The 19,882-nt window shown below is 39.2% G+C and overlaps 3 protein-coding genes across 5 annotated transcripts; 1 reads left to right on the top strand and 2 right to left on the bottom strand.

The window, feature by feature from the left end:
- Positions 1 to 186: 186 nt before the first annotated feature.
- Positions 187 to 4,703, bottom strand: zgc:174928. 2 transcript variants are annotated; one of them, NM_001113627.2, is given in 4 exon segments: positions 187 to 1,532; positions 3,047 to 3,428; positions 3,509 to 3,676; positions 4,601 to 4,703. In NM_001113627.2, coding segments are annotated over 4 exon segments (1,575 nt in total). In that variant the 5' UTR covers positions 4,613 to 4,703; the 3' UTR covers positions 187 to 519.
- Positions 4,704 to 6,407: 1,704 nt separating this feature from the next.
- Positions 6,408 to 10,804, bottom strand: si:ch73-221f6.1. 2 transcript variants are annotated; one of them, XM_087238078.1, is made up of 4 exons: positions 10,758 to 10,804; positions 10,050 to 10,217; positions 9,618 to 9,969; positions 6,408 to 7,776 (listed from the first exon to the last, which is right to left on the bottom strand). In XM_087238078.1, the coding sequence occupies exons 1-4, from the start codon at positions 10,758 to 10,760 to the stop codon at positions 6,761 to 6,763; spliced, it is 1,539 nt and encodes a 512-aa protein (XP_087094204.1). In that variant the 5' UTR covers positions 10,761 to 10,804; the 3' UTR covers positions 6,408 to 6,760. The 2 variants fall into 2 exon arrangements, with proteins under 2 accessions (XP_087094204.1, XP_087094205.1); XM_087238079.1 differs by having other exon boundaries at positions 9,726 to 9,969.
- A 450-nt stretch (positions 10,805 to 11,254) lies between these two features.
- On the top strand, positions 11,255 to 18,727 carry LOC572225 (zinc finger protein 501). Its single transcript, NM_001386651.1, is given in 4 exon segments — positions 11,255 to 11,299; positions 11,653 to 11,820; positions 14,134 to 14,470; positions 16,201 to 18,727. Coding segments are annotated over 3 exon segments (1,500 nt in total). The 5' UTR covers positions 11,255 to 11,299; positions 11,653 to 11,661; the 3' UTR covers positions 17,205 to 18,727.
- Positions 18,728 to 19,882: the final 1,155 nt, after the last annotated feature.

Here is a 19,882-nt window from a genome sequence, read left to right as displayed (position 1 = left end):
CATTCTCAAATTCACAATCTTATATTCACAATATATCTTTATAATGCTGAATGTAGCCCTTAACATAACTTGCAAATTTAAAAGAACATAAATGAAAAGGCTGTTAATATAACCGCTACCTGTTTATGCAAATCACACATGGGAGGCTCATAATCATAGAACATATAATTGTTTGACTAATGAAGCTTTCATTTCAAAATCTTTATTTGAACGAGGCAACACTTTTATTTTTGAACCTTACTTTAACATGGCAAAATGTCGCACTCTACAATACTTTGATGGTGCATGAATGTGTATTTACTGGCTGCTCAAATGACGATGTCAAACAGATTGAACCACCGCTGTAATAAACATTCATTGATTTTTCTTCAGTTTAGTCCCTTTATTTATCTGGGGTGACCCTTACTATAGAAGTAAATGCTGTCTGCTTTTTTGAAAAGATCAAAATACGCAGAGCAGTGGAGAGTGAGGACTAGGATGAAGAAATGCTGCCAGAAACACTCAGTCGTCGATTCTCCATCATGCGCTGATCTGTGCATCCACTAGTTCTCCTCCATGTTTCTTCTGGTGGCTCTGAAAACTTCCTAAATACGCAAACCTCTCTCCGCAGATGGAGCAGCGGTACGGTTTCTCTCCGGTATGAACCCTCTCGTGGGTCTTCATCACGTCAGATCGTGCAAACGTCTTGTCGCAGTATGAACACTTATAGGGTCTTTCTCCAGTGTGAGTCCTCATGTGGTTTATTAAGATGCCTGGCTGACTGAAACCCCGGCCACAGATGTTGCACAGGTACGGTTTTTCTCCAGTGTGGGTTCTCTGGTGATAAGTAAGTTGTTTTGTAGTCATAAAACTCATCCCACATTCAGCGCACAGGTGTTGCTTCTTTCCACTGTGAGCCTTCTCATGAGTAAACAGACTCGGTTTATACCGGAATCGCTTGTCGCAGTATTTGCACTGATACCTCCTGTCCTCAGAGTGGATATTTAGATGCGAGTTTAGGGTGCCCGATTTTGCGAAGGTTTTTCCGCACTCGCTGCACTGGTACGGCTTCTCCTTGGTGTGAATGCGGACGTGGTTCTTTAATTGAGATCCGTGGCAAAAGCTCTTCTCGCAGTGAGGGCATTTATACGGCCGCTCGCCCGTGTGGATTCTCTTATGAACCTCCAGGTTTGCTTTGGTGCTGAATGATTTGTTGCATACGTCACACTGGACACGCTGGTCACCCGTGTGTGTCGTTATGTGAATAGCTAAACTAGAAGGAGTTACAAAGTTCTTACCGCACTGTTCACACTGAAACCTTTTCTTTACCACATGCTCTTTGGAATGAAGTTTCTTCTCCTCTAACGTGGGAAAGCACCTATGACATCTCCAGCAGATGAAGACCTTCGTTTCTGAGTGCTTTTTTTCATGCACCTCTAAATCTCTTCGTGAGGCGTATGGTTTTCCACAGGTGGCGCAGGAGAATTTTTTGTTTTTCGGCTTATCTTTTAATATCGGAGCTCCTTCTTCATCAGATGATCCACTGTTAGTATCTGAAAGTGAATAAAGCTTCAATAAAACATCTTGACTTTACACTGTAGAAAAGCATCACAATTTTCAATATTAGTCTGTCTTCAAGAACAAGTTTGCCATCGTGCTTTCAAATTTCATAAGATCTCAAACCTAAGGGCCTGTACCCTGAAGCTGGATTATCTGGCCAGTTAAGTCTCCAATTAGTTTGCACCAATCCTAGGTTTTAGGTACCATGAAGGTAGCTCAGCTTTAATCAGTCTGTCCCCATTGGAATCTTGCTATGAACTGCTAACCTGCTCCAGGGTGGGTAATGTTCAAGATATGTTCTGAGTGTTCAGGTTATGTTCTGGCTTTATTTGTGTTATGTTTAGATTATATTCTAGATATGTTCTGAGTATGTTCAGGCTTTATTTGTGTTATGTTTAGATTATGATCTAGATATGTTTTGCTTTTGTACAGGTTATGTTCTGGCTTGATTTGTGTTATGTTTATATTATGTTCTAGATATGTTCTGCATATGTTCAGGTTATCTTCTGGCTTTATTTGTGTTATGCTCTAGATATGTTCAAGTTATGTTGTGCGTATGTTCAGGTTATGTACTGGGTTTATTTGTGTTATGTTTAGATTACGTTCTAGATATGTTCAAGATATGTTCTGAGTATGTTCAGGTTATGTTCTGGCTTTATTCAGGTTATGTTTAGATTATGTTCAAGATATGTTCAGGTTATGTTCTGGCTTTATTTGTGTTATGTTTAGATTGTGTTCTAAGATATGTTCTGAGTATGTTCAGGTTATGTTCTGGATTTATTTGTGTTATGTTTAGATTGTGTTCTAAGATATGTTTTGAGTATGTTCAGGTTATGTTCTGGATTTATTTTTGTTATGTTCTAGATATGTTCTGAGTATGTTTAGGCTATGTTCTGGCTTTATTTGTGTTATGTTTAGATTACGTTCAAGATATGTTCTGAATATGTTCAGGTTATGTATTGGCTTTATATGTGTTATGTTTAGATTATGTTCTAGATATGTTCTGAGTATGTTCAGGTTATGTTCTGGATTTATTTGTGTTATGTTCTAGATATGTTCTGAGTATGTTTAGGGTATGTTCTGGCTTTATTTGTGTTATGTTTAGATTATGTTCTAGATATGTTCATATTATTTTCCCAATATGTTCACGTTATGTTCTGGCTATGTTCAGCTTTTTCCAGGTTTTGTTTGAGTTGTGTTCTGAATATGTTAATGTTAGGGCGACGCAGTGGCGCATTAGGTAGTGCTGTCGCCTCAAACCAAGATGGTCACTGCTTCGAGCCTCATAAGTTGGCGGTTCATTCCGCTGTGCTGACCACAGATTAATACAGGGACTAAGGCAAAAATGAATGAATGAAAGAATGTTTATGCTACGTTCAGAATATATTCAGGTTATGTTCTGTTTATGTTCAAGGTATGTTCTTACTCTGCCAACCAGTTTTTTTTTACTCGTTTTGCCCAACAGCCCTCTAGCATTTAAAAACATGAAAAATAACAAGAAACAAACCTGCAGGAATAAAATCATCATCGACCACATCTTCCTCATCATCTTTTCCATCATCATCATCCTCATTTTCATCATCATCTTTTCCATCATCATCATCCTCATTTCCATCATCATCTTTCCCATCTTCATCATAATCACCATCATCCTCCTCCTGGTCTCTCTGATCGTCTTCTTCTGTGGTGTTTTCAGTTCTCTGGATCAGGTTCCTGCAGTCCTCCAGTCTGACGGAGCACATCTTCAGTGTGGTCTGCTGTTCTCCAGCGTCTGGCTCAGAGCTCTGATGATCCTGAGCGTCAGTATAACAGAGTAAAGTCAGGCTGAGCTCTGAGTTCTGCGTGTCTCTGGATCTCTGAGCTCTGACGCCGCACAGCGAATCCTGACGCTGAAAAACACAAGAAACATCAGCTGCGTCTGACAGAGAGCTCATCAATCCACCTTCAGGACATGAAGATCTGCTCAAACCTCTGGCTGGAGTTTCTCTCCTCTTTCTCTCAGCTTGGCCTCCAGCGACGCCACCTCTTTCTTCAGCTGACAGATTTGACTGATGAAATCCTCAATATCCAGCATGGACAGATCAGTTCCTACTGATTTACAGCAGCTCACGTCCACCTGCACCTCCATGCTCAACATCTGCACACAAACACCACATCATCAGCAAACACACGCGTTCATAACCAAACCATCAAACTTAGAATGAGAGAAAAACTGCACAGAAAGCAAGTAAAATACTGACATTTATAAAATACATTACATGTTATAAAACTTGTCAGTGCCCAAACATGGGTAAAAATACTCAGGTAAATACTCTGTATGCTTTTTGAACCATACTATATTACATCTAATCTGCTGTGGGAATTGTATGGTTGCTATGGCAACACAACTACAGTAATGTAAACAAATGACAAAATATTGTAGTACTATAAAGTGTATTATCCTACAATACACCAAAGCTTACTGTAGTAAACTATAACGTAAACTAATATATTACACTACTACAATATGCTGGAGCACTTATTAATAAAGACTTGCAAATATTAAACACACAGTATATATAATATATACATACATATATACATACATATATATATATATATATAAATATATATATATATATATATATATATATATATATATATATATATATATATATATATATATATATAAAACACCACTGGTATTTCCTATAACTACTAACACTACATTTAAATTTGGATTGTCATAAATGTGTGTTTTAGCTTCATTACCTGGCCTGTTTTTAACAGGGAAACCATCTGAAAGTACAATATATTACCATTAACGTTATAGTTTTTACTGAGTTCAACTGAAACCCAATAAATAAAGCAGTTTTACTACTAACAACATTGCTAAAAGCTGCAGTAAAGCAGCGACTAAGTTGTTATAGTCTAGCTACTTGTTTTTAATGATAGTAAACTCAGCCCGTTATGCTACACATGTACGGCAGTAAAATCAGAGTAATCATATTCATGGCATAATAATGGTATTTGTAACAAAACTTTGGTGGACTTCGTAGAGCAGAACACAAAAAACACTCACCATGGTTTCCATCGTGGGTTCCAGTGTTTCTTCCTTCAGTGGTTTGGCGGTCCAGTAGAAGAAAATCCCCACAGCGCCCCCTACAGTACCGCTCAGCTATCGCCGTTAATATTATGAAGAAAAAACTCTAAAAATGTCAGCTTGTTCACCCAAATGACACGACTGATCCTTATGGAAGCCTGTTCCCGCTACTGAACGATATAAAAAAAAATATTGGAAAAAAAATTAAGTTAAAAATAGTTATAAAGTCGCAATTCTGAGTTATTAGGTCGCAATTCTAAGTTATAAAGTCACAATTTGAGTTATAAAGTCTCAATTCTGAGTTATTAGGTCGCAATTCTAAGTTATAAAGTCACAATTTGAGTTATAAAGTCGCAATTCTGAGTTATTAGGTCGCAATTCTGAGTTATAAAGTCTCAATTCTGAGTTATTAGGTCGCAATTCTAAGTTATAAAGTCACAATTTTGAGTTATAAAGTCGCAATTCTGAGTTATTAGGTCGCAATTCTGAGTTATAAAGTCACAATTCTGAGTTATAAAGTCGCAATTTTGAGTTATAAAGTCACAATTCTGAGTTATTAGGTCGCAATTTTGAGTTATAAAGTCGCAATTCTGAGTTATTAGGTCGCAATTCTGAGTTATAAAGTTGCATATTTGAGTTATAAAGTCGCAATTCTGAGTTATTAGGTCGCAATTCTGAGTTATTAGGTCGCAATTTTAAGTTATAAAATTGCAATTACACGACTGCGACAATATTTTTTTTAGTTATTCTCATAAGAATAAAGTCGATTTATAATCGATGCTAACTGACATAGCATTTTACAGTAGAATGTAGCTATACAATAATAAGCTAGATGCACAAACACTGTGAGCAACACAAAAGCTGGGTTAAGTGGTATACGGGTGATGTGGTATTTTAAGTACTTAGATAACAAAATAAATGTTATACAACCTATTTTTGTAAGTGCAACATATTCCAAAAGCCCCCCTCGCAACACAAGGGGTCTATACCTACCCCAACCCATAATGAAAAAACGTTTGTTGTGCAGTGTCAAACATGATGCTAAATTGATGAGCACATGCATAGTATGTGCAGCTGTAAACCCGTGGCATAAGTCCCTCCCACAGAGCCCTACTTGGGAGCTAACGGCAAAATTCGGTTACATTTGAATACATACAAAATTAGAATTTGTACCGGTCGTTTTTCTGAGAATGTGTTTAAACTCTTGACAAAGGCATAAATCTCCACACAACTTCTAAATTTAGGAGAAAATTAAATACATTAGGTTTAAATGTAAATACATATCTGAAGTATACGAATATATGAAGAGAGAAAACCCGAGAGTGCCGTTTGAAATTTCCATTGAAAATGAATATTTTTCTCAGCCTGCTTTGTTTATGTTGAGATATTTCACTTTGAAGACCAGGGAAAGGCCTTATTCTTTGGCATAAAAGTGATATTACTGAACATGTGTAATCCCGCTGGTCCTACACCACCCAACCCGCTCCGAGCTGGGATCGAATCAGCGACCTTCCGCATGGGAGTCGGTTGCTCTAACAAGGAGGCTAAAGACCATGGCCTCTGGCATCAGTCGCTAGAGCACCTTTAGAGGTCAGAGGAGTGTGGTTTTACCAGCACAGCACTTACTAGCTGGCCTCCGTTACACATGCACACAGAAGCCTGATAGAAATGCTCATTTTAGAGGGAAATTTCAGACGGCATTTGGAGGTTTAAGCATCTGAACTCTTCATATACTTCTTTGCTTAATGACATTTAGTCATGTAAAATGTTTGATTAGAATGTGGTATCATTTTTATATTTAAAGCTTTATTTGAATGTGGCAATATAATGTCGCACATTACAATATTTCGATGACTTAATAGCCATTGACAAAGAACACGCTTCTCCATTCCAGTGTACCACTTTCCCATTGTTTTTCTATGTAAGCGCTTAATGCACGTGACTGTTATGCTCACATGCTTTGCAGCACCTCTCACATGGGTGCCGTGTTTATGAGACGCTGTAGGCCTATTATGGAAGTCACTGACTACTGGTTTATAGTATTAACTTCTTTTTAAAATATCAAAACACTCAGAGCAGTGGAGATTGAGGACTAAGATTGAGAAACGCAGCCAGAAACACTCAGTCGTCAATTCTCCATCATGCGCTGATCTGCGCATCCACTAGTTCTCCTCCATGTTTCTTCTGGTGGCTCTGAAAACTTCCTAAATACGCAAACCTCTCTCCGCAGATGGAGCAGTGGTACGGTTTCTCTCCGGTATGAACCCTCTCGTGGGTCTTCAGCACGTCAGATCGTGCAAACGTCTTGTTGCAGTGTGAACACTTATAGGGTCTTTCTCCAGTGTGAGTCCTCATGTGGTTTACTAAGATGCCTGGTTTGTTGAAACTCCGCCCACAGATGTTGCACAGGTACGGTTTCTCTCCAGTGTGGATTCTTTGGTGATAAACCATTTGAGCTTGAATATAAAACCTCATCCCGCATTCAGCGCACAGGTACGGTTTCTCTCCACTGTGAGTCTTCTCATGAGAAGTCAAAGCTGACTTCTGCCGGAATCGCTTGTCGCAGTGTTTGCACTGATGCGGTTTTTCCTCAGAGTGTATTTTTAGATGTGACCTTAGAGAGGTCATGTTTCCAAAGGTTTTTCCGCACTCGCTGCACTGGTACGGCCTCTCTTTGGTGTGAATGCGGATGTGGTTCTTCATGTGGGGTTTGTGGTTGAAGCTCATCTCGCAGTGAGGGCATTTATACGGCCGCTCGCCCGTGTGGATTCTCTTATGAACCTCCAGGTTCCCTTTGGTGCTGAATGATTTGTTGCATACGTCACACTGGACACGCTGGTCACCGCTGTGCGTCTTCATGTGAACTTTTAGCTGATTAGACAATAAAAAGTTCTTCCCGCACTGTTCACAGTGGAACTCCTTTTCTGCCAGATGCTCTTTCAGGTGAAGTTTTCTCTCCTGTAATGTTGGAAAGCACTTACGACATCTCCAGCAGATGAAGACCTTCGGGTCTGAGTGTTTTCTTTCATGAATCAATAAATAACTTTGACAGGCGAATGCTTTTCCACAGGAGGTGCAGGAGAAACTCTTCTTGGCCTTCAGCTCATCTTTCGAAGGTAAAGGCGCTTCTTCATCAGATGATCCAATGTTGTCATCTGAAAGAAGCAGAACTTTAATAAAAAATCTGACAGTACATTGAATAGTTACTGAATGTTTCAATATTAGACTTCAAGGACTGATTGCAGCAAGTTTGCCATTATATTTTAAAATTTCTGCTATCAAAACCTGGGGCTTGTACCAAGAAGCTGGATTATCTGGCAAGCTACCTGAGTATCAGTTTATTCTGCATCAATCCTGGGGGGTTTATGTAGCTTTAATCAGCCCTTGTCACCCTGGTAAAGCCTCATTACACTTAAAACAAAAGTTATTTTTCAATGTTGGTTTGAACCCAAAAAGAAGTTCAAAAAGGCTGAGTGATGGTACACAGGGTATATGCAAGTATCCTAAGGGTTAAGACTGTTTAAAGACCTTCTCAGTATATTTTAAGACCTTGTCGCCACTTCAAGTTCTAATCAGTATCAAACCTTTAACCTAATAAACAGTTGTCAATAAACAGTTGTAGTTAAATAAGCACAACCATACAACAGAACTCAGATAATCTCGGAAGAAACAAATCCTAAAAGAATAAATTACGAAGCTGATTTCAGCGACAGGCTTAAGCCACTGTGTAAACTCGTCTTTCTCCAAACAGGAGTATACAAACTTATATTTTCCCAATTTGCCGTCTGTTTTGCTACATGTGGAGAGCATCACATCACTTTCCAGCGTTTGTCACAGATTACGTGACATCACCCGGATGGAGGAGCTTGGCCGGACGTGCCCCGGCCCAAACCAATCGCATGAATTGAGCACGCCGTTTTCAATATTAAGAGAAAAATAAATATATTCATGCTTTTTTTTTTTAAGTCAAAAACGTTGGACAAACAAAATTTAATACGTCATAAAACCCAATTGAGACTTTATCCCCCAGTTTCACAAACAATGTTTAAGGCTAGTCAAGATTAAATTGCATGTTCAAGCAGTCTCAACTCAAAATAACTTGCGGTGAGATGTCTTAAAATACGTCAGTGTCATTTTTTTTGTCTCCAGGTGGACACCAGTAAAATATTTTTCTAAGGTCATTATATTTATGGCTTAAATAGCCTAATTTAACTAAGGCCTAGTCCTGGCTTAATCTAAGCCCCATTTGTGAAGCTGGGCTTATAATACCTTTTAAGGGCCTTCATTTTCTCATAATTGATTTATCAACTTTTAATACTTTTTAAAACCCCATGGACACCCTGATATACTGTTTTCTTATCTTCCGACACCACTACGATGCAGGAGGCGAGGTTGTAAATGCGTCACGGCGCTCGAATAGACTCCTAAACACAACAATAGCAGCTGTTGAAGAATAACAGCTTTAAATAAAACAAACAGCCTTCTCCAGCAAGAAGCGCCACCACAGCACACCATGTTGCTTTCTATTTGACGTGGACAGACACTGAATTAAACAATGTTTACAACTTTATCAGACATGCACCGATGCGGTTGTGCTTATGAAAATTACGTCAATATCAAATTTTTTTTGATTTTGGTTAAAGTATACTGAGACCTTCACTCTGCACAGCTAACCTGCTCTGGAGAAGGTACTTTTCTGTTCAGGTTATGCTCATGTAATTTTTTGATGAAGTCTATTCTCAGGTTATGTTCTAGTTATGTTCAAGTCATCTTATGGCTATGTTCAGGTTTCGTTTTAGTTTAGAAATCACAAACCAAGACCAACAAAGCCTTATTGCACTGGTCTGGTTTTGACAACTCAAAATTAATCCTGTAATCCGGAGTTTGTAAAGCCACCATCATGGAACAGCAAAGATTAACCACCAAAAAGAAAACCAAATCTCTGCTGACATTAACAAGCCATGAAAGACAACGAGAGGTCATAAAAGAAACAAACCTGCAGGAATAAATTCATCATCATCATCATAATTTTTTCCATCTTCTGCATTATTATCATCCTCATCTTCGTTTTCACCATCATGTTTCCCGTCTTCATCATAATCACTATCATCATCCTCTGGGTCTCTCTGATCTTCTTCTTCTGTGGTGTTTTCAGTTCTCTGGATCAGGTTCCTGCAGTCCTCCAGTCTGACGGAGCACATCTTCAGTGTGGTCTGCTGTTCTCCAGCGTCTGGCTCAGAGCTCTGATGATCCTGAGCGTCAGTATAACAGAGTAAAGTCAGGCTGAGCTCTGAGTTCTGCGTGTCTCTGGATCTCTGAGCTCTGACGCCGCACAGCGAATCCTGACGCTGAAAAACACAAGAAACATCAGCTGCGTCTGACAGAGAGCTCATCAATCCACCTTCAGGACATGAAGATCTGCTCAAACCTCTGGCTGGAGTTTCTCTCCTCTTTCTCTCAGCTTGGCCTCCAGCGACGCCACCTCTTTCTTCAGCTGACAGATTTGACTGATGAAATCCTCAATATCCAGCATGGACAGATCAGTTCCTACTGATTTACAGCAGCTCACGTCCACCTGCACCTCCATGCTCAACATCTGCACACAAACACCACATCATCAGCAAACACACGCGTTCATAACCAAACCATCAAACTCAGAATGAGAGAAAAACTACACAGAAAGCAAGTAAAATACTGACATTTATAATATATATTACATGTTATATAAACATAGTTTATTAGGATATAATACCACAATACACCACAGTTTACCATAGTAAAAACTAAAGTATACTACAATGTTTATTAGAGTACAGTATGCTGGAGCATTCCTTAACAAACAGTTGTAAACACTGTATAAACACCTTACTGTATAGATCAAAATCACTAAGAAATTTATGATAATTAGGTATAAAATAAGTACAATAATGTAACGAGACAAGACACAAATAAGTTAGTTAGTCTTACTAAAAATAACATTTTAAAGAGCTGTAAAACAAATGCAACAGTTTTTATCGTAACTGGTTTTGCTACGAATAATAACATGGTAGCTAACGATAACATATGACTCATATTACAGTAGTTCATAGGTGTTATTAGTAATAAAACAGTGGTTATTACAGCAAAACACACTTACCATCAAGGACTCCAGTGTTTATTTCCTCAGTGGTTTGGCGGTCTGGTAGACGAAAACCCTCACAGCACCCCCTACAGTGTCTTTAAGCTAGTCATATTATACGAATATTATTATTGTTATTAAACAACTGTCACTATTAAAATTTAGACTGTTGTAGCTGTTAACTGAAATCATTCAGCGTAGTGATATAAAGCGCGCTTAAAATTGACCAGAACTCGCTGCGTTAAACGGTTTAACTGAAAATAACGGCTCACCTCAGTCCTTCAGCAGTCACAAAGCTGTAAACAGCAGTTCAGTATTACATTTCAATTCACGTTAAAATAAATGAATCATTCTCAAAATAAAAGCAAGATAAATGATAAACACTTAAGGATTTAGCTTATTCCTAAATCCCCCATGTTTTGAGTATTTTCAATAATTATAATATTAATAATGTGCGATGTCGCTCCAGCACAGGCGGCGGCACGGTGGAGCTCCTCTCCCGACCCTGAAACCACCACAGAACGAGCGACACGGGAGCTTACAGTTTGAGCAGTTCCCCGGTGCGTGTTTTAAATGCTTTACACCAACTATTAAATTAACATTAACATCTGTTTAGATTTATTTGACGTGTCTGTTTGTGATATTGTTGATTTTGTTCGTTTAATTGGTCGCGAATGTGTCTGCTTCGTCACGCCGTATCTCGTTAATTTCACCGAACGCTAAATAAGTTCAATAACGCTAGCGACGTAATAGTGTTTTTAAATCAAATTGATCACTTGTTAGTGTTATGCTGTATATTAACTACAGTCTGAAAACGTTAACGTGAAAATCTAAACGCCTAAACATGTTCTGTGTAACTGTTTGATCTGTTATTAAAGCGTGTGTTTGCTGATGATGTGGTGTTTGTGTGCAGATGTTGAGCATGGAGGTGCAGGTGGACGTGAGCTGCTGTAAATCAGTAGGAACTGATCTGTCCATGCTGGATATTGAGGATTTCATCAGTCAAATCTGTCAGCTGAAGAAAGAGGTGGCGTCGCTGGAGGCCAAGCTGAGAGAAAGAGGAGAGAAACTCCAGCCAGAGGTTTGAGCAGATCTTCATGTCAGACTTTTAAATGTGTAATTCACAAAAATAAAATTTAATTAAAGTTTATTTAGATGTTAGTTTTAAGGATATTTATAATATAATGTGCTTCAAAACAGTGACAATATATTAGAATGAAGCATCCAGTGCTTATGAATGTAGGCATGGGCCGGTATAAGGTTCTGACAGTAGGGCTGGGCGATTAATCAAAAAGTAATTGAAAAATCAACATTCAGAACCTATAATCGATCCAGACTTTCCAGTTTAATTCTTTCACTTACTTTCCCGACAGTGTGTGGAGTAATGTTGAGCATGGGACGATAACTGTTTTCAATGTATACAACGGTTTGGAAAAGTCAAGGTTTTGAAACCGGCAAAATTTTCTGTAATACTGTTCCTAAGATATGTGTAAGATTTTTTTAAGCCAATCAAAAATGAATAATTTCCCAGGCATGGGTTGCGGCTGGAAGGGCATCCTCTGCGTAAAAACTTGCTGGATAAGTTGACGGTTCATTTTGCTGTGGCAACCCCAGATTAATAAAGGGACTAAGCCGACAAGAAAATGAATGAATAAAAAATGAATAAATAAATAAAAGACTAAAGCTGCTTTTTAAATTGAAAAGAAATCTGTTTTTGAAACTATTACAAACAGCAGAAGTTAATAATCATTTGAATTATTTAGCCGGACATGTTTACAGCTCCTAAATATTTTAAACCTTTCAAAAAATAAAATATATTGTTTTCAAAAGCGAAAAAAAAAAATTTTTTTTAACCAAGACATTTAAAAGAATATATTTTAAATATGAGGGAAACTATGGTAATTTAATAATAAACATGTTTTTGAAGCACACAGTAAAGTGTATAATGTGTACAACTCTTGTAGCATACTGTAGTTAACTAATAAACTGTAATAAATAATGTTAGTGTAAACTGTGGTGCATTTTGATAATGTATAATAACATTTATAATAATATATAATAATGTATAATAATAATTATCTAGAGTATGCTTCCAAACACTAGTATTTACTATATTATTTTTCATTTAACGTAATAGCATACAGTATACCCCCTCGATGACAGGCAAATTTTAGTTCAGTTGGAAACATGTGCTTATTTTCTATTTATATCTTCTTTGAAATATAATATAAAAATGGCAAAAATATGCACTTTCCTCTGTCTCCCATTGAGTTTTTTTTTACTTCCTGCCTACTATCTGAATTTTGCACGTCACCAGAACCACGTGATTGAAAACACCTATAGAAGAACATTTTGGTGGGTTTTAAAACCTTGACTTTTCCAAACCATCGTATACCTTGAAAACATTTATCATCCCATGCCTATATGAATGGCTGTATTTTATATGTTTTGTTATCTCATACTGATGAAGCCTTCATGACTGAATTATGGTGCATTTTCCACCAAGACAGCCCAGGGTGATAATAGGGTAAACTAGCAGTGAGCTGGTGGTTATAGAGGCCAAAACAAAGACAGACATTTCAACACAGAACACACATTTTCAAAGCTAGTTTTTTTAGATTAACAAATGTAACACGCCGGGCCTTCACTAAACAACCCGCTCCGAAAATGCCATCTGTATGGTTTCATATTTCGTACAATGGAATGTTTGAAACTGAAACTGTTCGTGTTACTGACACATATCCAGCAGCAACTACAGAGCAACACTGCTGAACACTAAGACGGGCTGTCACTAGAATGCCTTTTCAGAGGTTTAGAGGAGTCAGGTTTACCTGCACAGCACTACACTAGCTGGCCTCTGTTACACAAATACTTAGCATTTGGGCTGTGCAATTATTCGGAAATTTTCTATTCAAATTTTGGCTTCTATTGATTATGAAAAACCATTAATCGAGATAAAACAATTATTGCGTCATATACCGCCCCCTTTTCAGTTGTACACGTGTTGCTCTGCAAAGCTCAGTTTCACGTGAACATGACTAAAAGCATGTGCTGTAACGTTTGCAGCACGGGGTGCGTATCATTAATTGATGTACATTGGAATCATTCGTGTTTTTAATAGTGTGAAAAAGATTGAATGCTGTAGTGTGAAAACATGGAAATCCTTTACAGGAGGGTGAACAATTTTGATTTCAACAGTAATCGTTTTGAATAATCGTAATAACAATTTTCACCAAAGTAATCTTATTTTGATTTTTCCCTGAATCGTGCAGCCCTACTTAGCATATTTCTCAAATATCTGCAAACATAGAAGAATCAAAAACTTACTTACAGCACCTTAAAGGAGTTCATCCACAGCCCGGCTGAACAGTCATGCTATGTTTTGCTTTCTCAGGCTTCCGCCTGGACCGTCAAGGAAGATCTTTCCAAACAGAAGTCCAGACGCGCGCAGCACTCGGAGCTCAGCCTCAGTTTGCTGTGTTTTACTGACTCTCAGCAGAGTGTGTGCGACAGCCACGGCTCTGTGGATAAATCTCCTGTGGAGTCTGACGGTAACACTGGAGAAGAGCAGACGGCGGAGAAAACCAGCTCCGACAAAGCGCAGGACTGCGGGAGCTTAGAAGAGACGGCGGAAGAAAACACTGCGGAGAAAGTGCAGAGCGACTATGATGAAGAGAGTGAGGAAGATGGGAAGGATGATCACTGTGATGATGATGACTTCATTCCTTCAGGTTTGTTTGCTTTGTAAAGGGTTTACAAACAGTGTTGGAGTGATGCATTACATGGAACGTCAGTTAATAGCAAAGTACAACTATTTATTGATTTCTTTGGTTTATTTTTAACTTATTGGTTACTTTTTCTCATTTATTGATTGACATTGAGGGCGGACTCACACTATGCTATCCAAAAAGGGTGTCACGATCCTCCAAATCTTCGATTCGATTACATTTTCGATTCTAAAGGCACGATTCTATTCGATTTTCGATTATGACTAATTAATTAATTAATGACCAATTAATTATTTGTAGCCTACCGTTTAAACTACCTGACCTGCATGGTCTTTGTTTTATCCATAAACAAATCATACAGTAAATGAATAAAGGCAAGATTCACACATAATTACCACCTGTCAATCACTTTTTTCTGCGGGACTCGTGAATAGGCAGTGATCTGTGTCGTTATAATGGCGTCGGTAAAAGAGACGCACAACCAACAGGAACCAGCCAACAGTATCTGAGGTGTTCGCTTAAATGACGAAGTACAAGTGAGTGAATGATTGAAGCAGTCCTCTGACTGCCTGGACCTGCTGTCTCGAGCGCATGGCTGTGTGTGCGTCTGTGTGTGTGTGGTCAGGTGATGTGCATTTTCAGAGGTAGAGAGGAAGGAGGGCTGCTCAGAAATGCTAAACGCCACTGTGGATGTCAAATCGTTGTCGTTCTAAAATGCCATTTAATAACAAAGACAGTGTAAACAGGGTCTGAGTGTGTACTTTTCGCGAGCGGATTTGCAACAGGGGCAGGCGGAGGATCGCGATGCCGGTGTTGTCTATCGGACGAACCGTCTGTAATACGTACATAGCAGAGCTTGCAAAACTGTGTTTTTTTTGTCGACAACACGAACGTTGTCAACATAACTCACTGGAAATCCAAAATGCTTACACACCGGCGACTTCATTGAAAGAGGAGAGGGTTTAAGCTCTGTCGACGGGTCTCCTGCTTCTGCAGTTTAACAAGCACTTCAACAAGCCTGTTTTTTTCCCGCTTGGCAAGCCAAGCTGATGTGACATGGGGGCGTGGCAGCATCGACAATTCTATTTTTTGATTCGATATTCGAAATTGAGCATAAATTTTGATCGATTTCGATTTTAAATCGAAATCGTGACACCCCTACTATCTGAACCGTGCCCAGGCCTGTTTCCCGGATCGTTTGAGAAGTGCGAGCGCTCTGAATCGGGCTTAGGCGCGGTTCACTTGGGCTTTGGCGCGGTACACTTGTGTGTGAGTGCAAAGCATGACTAAGCTCGAAACTGAAATCGAGACGTGACTTTTACATGACTGTTTCGTATGGATTTATTAATCCTTTTTACTGTTCAGTAAACGCAAACTGCCGTAGTTTATTAAAGATGCAAACCCCTCACTGCACGACAGCTGCACCTTCAGCAAACCTCCTAATTCCTCCAGCACGAGGGCTTTATGATTGTTTATGAGCGTCAGCAGTGGCGGATCTGTTCAAATATTTTACTGTGTGTCACCGGCATGACTCTTTAATAAGTCTGTTTATACTCGATGAAGAATTTAGTACAAATACTAAAAATTATAATTTAAAAAATGTGCATTTTGCCAAGTGAGTTGATGTTGTTATTATTTAGCTCTGGACAACAATTTTAATTTATCTGCATTCATGTTTTCTGTTTAACTCCAGCGACACGCACATTAAAGCTAAGCTTTTTGTATCCCTTCAGATGAAAACAAAGATTCATCTGATGAAGAAACCGCATCAACTTCAAAACAGAAGCCGAAGACCACTTTCCCCTGCAAACAATGCAAAAAAACATTCAGAAAGCTCGGAAATCTATTGAAACACGAGCAAAAGCACTCCGGGCAGAAGGTTTTCTTCTGCAAGAGATGCGACATCAGCTTTCCCACCTTAAAAGAGCGTCGAGTTCACTCAAAAGTGCACACGGTGAAGAAGGAGTTTCACTGCGAGCTATGCGGGAAGGTTTCTTTCTCCTCCGGCAATCTGAAAACACACATGAAAACACACACCAAAGAGAAGCCGTTTCACTGCAGCGAATGCGACAAGCACTTCAGCACCAAACAGTCCATGATGGTGCACAAGAGAATCCACACTGGCGAAAGGCCGTATAAATGCCCTCACTGCGTCAAGACCTTCAGAGACGGCTCGCATTTTAAAACGCACATGCGATCGCATGCCAGCGAGCGGCCGTATCAGTGCAGCGAGTGCGGAAAAACCTTCAAGCAACCCATTTGTTTAATTTCACACCAGAAAATACATTCAGAAAAAATGCATCAGTGTCCACAATGCGACAAGCGGTTCCGGCAGATCGCGCACTTGAAGCGCCACGAGCGAATGCATTCTGGAGAGAAGCCGTATTTGTGTTTCCACTGCGGGAAGAGTTTTTCAGATCCGGCGCATTTCAGGGTCCACCAGAGAGTCCATACTGGAGAACGGCCGTACCACTGCAGCGTCTGCGGGAAGAGCTTCCGCCAACACACCAATCTACTGAAGCACAAGAGGATTCACACCGGAGAAAGACCTTTTAAGTGTTCACACTGCGACAAGATGTTCGCGCGGTCGGACGTGCTGAAGATCCACGAACGAGTTCACACCGGAGAGAAACCGTACCACTGCTCCATCTGCGGAGAGAGGTTCGCGTATTTAGGAGGATTCCAGACGCACCAGAATAAACATGTGAAAGAACAGCCGGCTGCGGAATCAACATAGAGGCAGTTCAGTGCATCGGTTGATCATGAAACTGTGCATGTTTGACCCTTGTGTGCTGTTGGGGATGTTTTCATCCACTCTCGTTTGATTTTGAGTGATGAATTGGCCATGACTTTCCACAACAAATGGAATGATTTTTGGCCACAAATCTTATTTGGACACATATTTTGAAAAAATGCTTTGAGAAATGGAAAAAAGTTTTCTCAATACACAAATTGACTCCCCTTTGGGTTATGTTGTGGCTGTTTTACCCCATTGACTTCCAATATAATGACACTTTTGATTGCAAAAGCTATGACAACGTATATTGCATGCATTCTTCATGGTTAGTGGTTTTCCCTGTTGGGAAGAGGGACGTTTTTACTGTTGCAGTTCAACGATCAGCCAGAAACTTATATTTGCATAGGCCTATCTAAAGAGTTAATGCTGCCAACTGATGATCAACAGTAAAAATGACACATTTTACTTCTTCCCAACAAGGCAAACCAGCAACAATCAAGAATGCATGACTATATGCTGTCATGCCTTTACAATTAAAAAACATGGTTATAATGGAAGTCAATGGGGTAAAAACAGGCCCCAACATAACCAAAGGGGAGTCAATCTGAACAATATACAAGGGTTAATGCCAGTAGGAGAGGCAGTAGTAACACTGAGCTTTCCTCAAAATAATGAATACTGAATCATCGTAGAGTCTTTTCAGCGTTCAGTGCATTGGTTGATCATGAAGCTGTGCATATTTAAAGGGATAGTTCACCTGAAAATTCTGTCATCGTTCACTTTCCCTTCCCTTGTTACAAACTAATTTAAGTTTCTGTTTTCTGTTAAACACAAAGGAAGATATTCTGATTTTAAATGATTTACCTCCTATAATACTGGATTGCGCATGCCTGTAATGAGGCATTTTGTCATCAACTATGACAGCAAAAAACAGGGTTAAATGCATATGAAATGTATTATTTTGGAACATTTCAAGTGTTTTACCTGTTTACTTCTGTAAGGCACTATTAATAGCATTTGAAGACTCATACAAAGATTTTCAAAATACACGGAAATGTTTTAAAAATCACTCGTCAAAGTCAGCATCGGAAAATCAGTATATTATTTCATATTGTTTTAGAAACAGTGGTAAAGGAACAGTCGATAACTTTAAGCGCTTTTTAAAAGACTTATTTTTTAAATTTTATTATTTCATCTGTATTTACAGCTGAAAATGTTTCCAATACTTTCTTTGCTTCATTGGTGGTCATTACACCAACGTGTTTGTATTTCCACTGTGCATAAAGACAGATTTGTTTGATTTCCTCCTGTTCTTTTATAATATATCATGCATAATTATTTTGATTTATTTTTAAACCTTTTGTCACATCGATAGTCTTGATGACACGTCAGCTCTGATACCTTTTGCATTGATTACGAAATGTAAATAACAGTAATAATGGAAAATAAGTGCATGTTTCCTGTATTTAAAACTCTCAGACGTGGAATAAATAAATAAATACAATAGAAACATTGAGAGAGAACAAATATTAAGTGGATTAAAATGTTTTTGCGTCCTGACAGCAGTTTGACCTATTAGTATGTAGTTTTTTAAAATGCAAATTTAATGAAAAAATAAAATATATATATATATATATATATATATATATATATATATATATATATATATATATATATATATATATATATATATATATAGATTCAGATTCAATTTATTTGTCACTACACTTTCGTATAGCGAAATTGGACCCCCCAGACCATACACAAAACATCACAAACAACTTTTCAGGGGAGACAGATCTTAGGAGGTAGCATTTAGAAACGAAGAAAGATACATTTGGACAGTTAGGCTAAAAAACACCCCCTCAGCTTGCCCTTGATAAGGACAAAGTGAGAAAAGGGAGAAAAACAGCCCTATCTTAGCACAAGCACACCGGCAAGACACAACATAGACAGAGGGGATGGGAACAGGGGTAATGGAAAACAGTCCGTTGAGTGCGGGCAGCCAGCTGGTCCAGCAGCCATCCGGCGCAAGTCACAGCCCCGCCCACGCCCCACGTGGGTAAAAGCACACGAAGGCGTTTGGATGGGGATCGGTGGTGAATGTTTATCTGTAGATATGTTTGTGTGTGTGTGAGCCTGCATAGTCCAGAGTCCCGCAGGTGTCCTTGACAGGGGAGGAATTTCCGAGCGTCCGCTTATCTTGCTTATCCCAGGGAGTTGTTTACTTCCAGCCGAGGCCGTCTGGCAGGAGTAAGAGGAGAGCCGAAAAAAAGACAGTAAGATACTTCCACTTTAGGTCAATATCTGCCAATGTCACAGATATTTAATGTCCATCACTCGTCTCCCGATCTGGCCAAAATTTGTTGCAGAGCCGCTAGCTTCACCTCGATGGTTTCCAGTTTGCGGTCAAGGACCATAGTCTGATTCGTGACCCTACCCATCAGTGTTTCAATCAAGCCGGCCAGCCTAGTGGGGTTTTGAGCTGCGCTGACCGCTTTTATCAGTTTCCGATATCCCAGGGCCCCGCATAAGCCCAATATCCAATATCCTCCAGAGACAGAGCAGCTAGACAGAGGACTCTCCACTACTCCCACCCGTCCATCACATATCCAGCTGCGAGCGTCCCCGCAGGACAGCTGGGTTCCCCGGAGCCCAGCGATCTCGTTGAGAAGATG

The sequence above is a fragment of the Danio rerio genome, chromosome 1 (genome assembly GCF_052040795.2).
Source record: "Danio rerio strain M-AB ecotype USA chromosome 1, GRCz13ab, whole genome shotgun sequence".
Taxonomy (NCBI): Eukaryota; Metazoa; Chordata; class Actinopteri; order Cypriniformes; family Danionidae; genus Danio; species Danio rerio.
The sequence above is the reverse complement of the archived record's forward strand: the minus strand, read 5'-3'. Positions and strand labels throughout refer to the sequence as shown.

What these genes read in the sequence shown, in the direction of transcription:
- zgc:174928 (XM_087236406.1), bottom strand. Translation starts at nt 4,317, where the DNA reads ATGGTTTCCCTGTTAAAAACAGGCCAG. An exon ending in CCCTGTTAAAAACAGGCCAG is followed by an intron (nt 3,677 to 4,290) that starts GTAATGAAGCTA and finishes GTTTGTGTGCAG; the next exon opens with ATGTTGAGCATGGAGGTGCA. An exon ending in TGATGATTTTATTCCTGCAG is followed by an intron (nt 1,533 to 3,046) that starts GTTTGTTTCTTG and finishes ATTCACTTTCAG; the next exon opens with ATACTAACAGTGGATCATCT.
- si:ch73-221f6.1 (XM_087238078.1), bottom strand. An exon ending in GAGAGAAACTCCAGCCAGAG is followed by an intron (nt 9,970 to 10,049) that starts GTTTGAGCAGAT and finishes TGTGTTTTTCAG; the next exon opens with CGTCAGGATTCGCTGTGCGG. An exon ending in TGATGAATTTATTCCTGCAG is followed by an intron (nt 7,777 to 9,617) that starts GTTTGTTTCTTT and finishes TGCTTCTTTCAG; the next exon opens with ATGACAACATTGGATCATCT.